General features: G+C 40.9%; 1 protein-coding gene across 2 annotated transcripts; it reads left to right on the top strand.

Annotated features, from left to right (window-relative positions):
* LOC147422857 (uncharacterized) lies at positions 1 to 1,816 on the top strand. Of its 2 annotated transcripts, XM_086503179.1 has the most exons (6): positions 1 to 276; positions 850 to 868; positions 956 to 1,083; positions 1,169 to 1,188; positions 1,247 to 1,347; positions 1,471 to 1,816. In XM_086503179.1, the coding sequence occupies exons 1-6, from the start codon at positions 70 to 72 to the stop codon at positions 1,581 to 1,583; spliced, it is 588 nt and encodes a 195-aa protein (XP_086359305.1). In that variant the 5' UTR covers positions 1 to 69; the 3' UTR covers positions 1,584 to 1,816. The 2 variants fall into 2 exon arrangements, 1 of the variants encoding a protein (XP_086359305.1); XR_015186801.1 differs by lacking the exons at positions 1 to 276; positions 850 to 868; positions 956 to 1,083; positions 1,169 to 1,188 and having other exon boundaries at positions 1,210 to 1,347; positions 1,441 to 1,816.
* Positions 1,817 to 2,711: the final 895 nt, after the last annotated feature.

The following is a 2,711-nucleotide window of genomic DNA, read 5'->3' as shown; positions in this document are numbered from 1 at the left end:
ACCGACCAGATCACTTTATACAAAACTAAAAAAGCTATTTTAAAGGACGGGGGATTCTATTACAGAAGAATGATTGAAGGCCAGGATAAGATCCTCACCAGAGAAAGGTGGGAGAAGTGTCAGGAGTTGGGGTCTCAAGTCCAGGAAGGGAATATGTTCGTTGCCCAATTGCAAAATGTGATGCCCTGCCCCACTTTGCTTAATGTAACTCTTGTAGGATTATCTGAATTACCTGGTTTTGTTATAATCTATAGGCTGGCTCGGCAGCCTACCGATGTAACTTCTGTTCCTTTCTAATACAATTCTCCCTACTGCTTATGGAAAAAAAAAAAGGGTAGTTAAATAGGATGACGATCAGTGATCTGAACGGGTGCTGGTACCCTTTGGATTCTCAAGGCGTGAAGCTGGGTTATTTGTTATTTTATTCCAACACTTGTCACCTTGTAAAAGCAGGCTGAATTTTTTTATAATTGACAAGATGGTCCTCGCTGTAATTTGTCGACATTGCAGAAGTTTCATTTTGCCAATCCAGCAGACGATTTGGAAGATATTCTGGATAAGCTGCATGAAAGAGAGGGTGTATCTGGAACGTAGCCATACCACAGGAATATATGAGCCGCATCGCTACTTTGTAGTGGTTTGGCAGATTCAGGCAATCCTGCTCTCAATGACATATTTAAACAGACCGCTGTAATTTTCAGGCAATCAGACTTAATTAAAGTCGACTAATTATTGTACAAATTGCGAGTATCAACTTGATACACTCTTCAGAGCAGTAAGCTAGCTTGCTGGATCGATCTGGAACTCTGGTCAATTGTCAGAGGCTCTGGCTCCTTGGGGCAAAACTAGAAGAAACTCAATTCTCAAGGTGTGATTTGAAAATTAGCGGGTTCGAACATGGTGAAATACCGCTCTCTTCTACTCGTTAGAATGACGCAATCGTCTTCATTTGCAGTATCATCTCTCTCATGGAAGATGTCAACAGCCATGCTTTACAAAGGAGCAGCTGATTTGGATGGAGACTATCGTTCTACAGGTCATCAATTACGAATGTTTAACTCCCACTGCTGCCACGTTTATATGGTAATCAGACACTAAATAAAAGTCTAATAATGTTGGCCCTTTTCAAATTTTCATTACATTGGCTAATTATCATTGTGTTTCTCAGGCTATATCTCTGAGATTTCAGTAAAGATAGGGAAGTGCAAACCCTTGCTTTCTATATCTTTTTGCCTCTCACTGACAGACTACGAGGTGCTGTGGTTCCGAGCATCTGTCATATCCGCCTCGGCTGTTTTCCGCACCTGCATAATCTTGAATCGAGTTCCGCCTCTGTTCGTCATGGAGGTATTTATGATATGCGGAACAGCTTCGAATTCAATGTGACAGTTTCTTCATTTTCTGTGGTTGTAAGACGGGGTTTTCTTGACCATCTGGCAGTCATTTGTACACGACTTTCTTTAATTACAGCTGCATTGGACGCAATCTGCAGTTTGCAGCTGCATGAAGGTATTCTTTTCCAGTTAGGCATCACAATAATTTGCAATAGACTGCGAAGGTTAGCTACTAACGAGGCAGGATGAGCCAGAGATTGGATTTCCTCTCTGCTGAGGCATCGGGCATGCGAAGATATACGTCGGACATTTGACAGTAGCAGACGGATATCAGGTGTAGAAACAAATCGCCCGGTCCGAGGCAAATTCATACATTGTATTATATTCTCTACATTAATATTGTTGCCACAGGCACCGAGGCAGATCTAGACGAGGACATTGGTATCTCTATATGCACATAACTGATGCGCATGATTTTTAAACCTGAGTACTCTTGACCTTCCTTTAACAGTGTTAACACAGGAGAACGACTGTGAATGAGAGAAGTGAATCCTACTGAAACAGCAAAAAGTCGAGTTTTGCATCGCAGCAAGCAGCTCGTTACGATCGTGTGCTCTGAGCTCACCGAATCGGGTGTTTTGTATGTGAACCGAATCGTGCATTTTATTTGTGAGAAGGTGCAAAAACTGTTCTGTTTTCATGGATGAGCACCAGATTAACGCCAGCTGCAGTTTACATTGTGCAGTGCTTTGAAGGGTATTCTTTAAAAGGCCAGGCATTGGAAAGAATTGGCACCCTTCCCTTGAACGAAAAACATATTTTCATTTTCCCCTTCAAAGTATTGCAAGTCAGTTGTAATTGTAGATTAGCTAGCTAGAAGAATATAAGAAGGCACCATGTTTGGTGAACAATATTGATATAATTTCTATGTACAAGCCTTGGTGTGGTTCTCTACTAGAGTTTTGGATAAAAGCTAGAACACACTCTTATTCTGGCATAGCACTTCCACATATATTTCGATTCCAATGCACTAGCACGTTAGTGTTTACTAAATTAGAATGAAGGCGAGAAGACTCTCTTATTTTTACATAGCAGTTTCACATTTCCATTGCTCTAACATGTTCGTGTTTTTTAAATTAGTTGACCACCATTGAGCATCTTAATGTACTTCCCTTTGATTGATGGATACCCTTTTGTATTCCCCGATGCTATCGAAGAACAATTAGCCCTTCTAATGATGGACCAAGGAGAATTTTGACCAACCAAACAACGAAGAAATGCCTTAAGAAGGGCAGATGTCTATTGTAGCTAGGGACTCCTATTGCCAATACTTCACTATGGTATTAAAACAAGACTCTATTGAGTGTCCTTTTTGTT

This window comes from Adiantum capillus-veneris, chromosome 27, assembly GCF_014529385.1.
Source record: "Adiantum capillus-veneris isolate H3 chromosome 27, ASM1452938v2, whole genome shotgun sequence".
Taxonomy (NCBI): domain Eukaryota; kingdom Viridiplantae; phylum Streptophyta; class Polypodiopsida; order Polypodiales; family Pteridaceae; genus Adiantum; species Adiantum capillus-veneris.
Note: the sequence above shows the minus strand (reverse complement) of the source record. Positions and strands in the feature narration are given on the sequence as shown.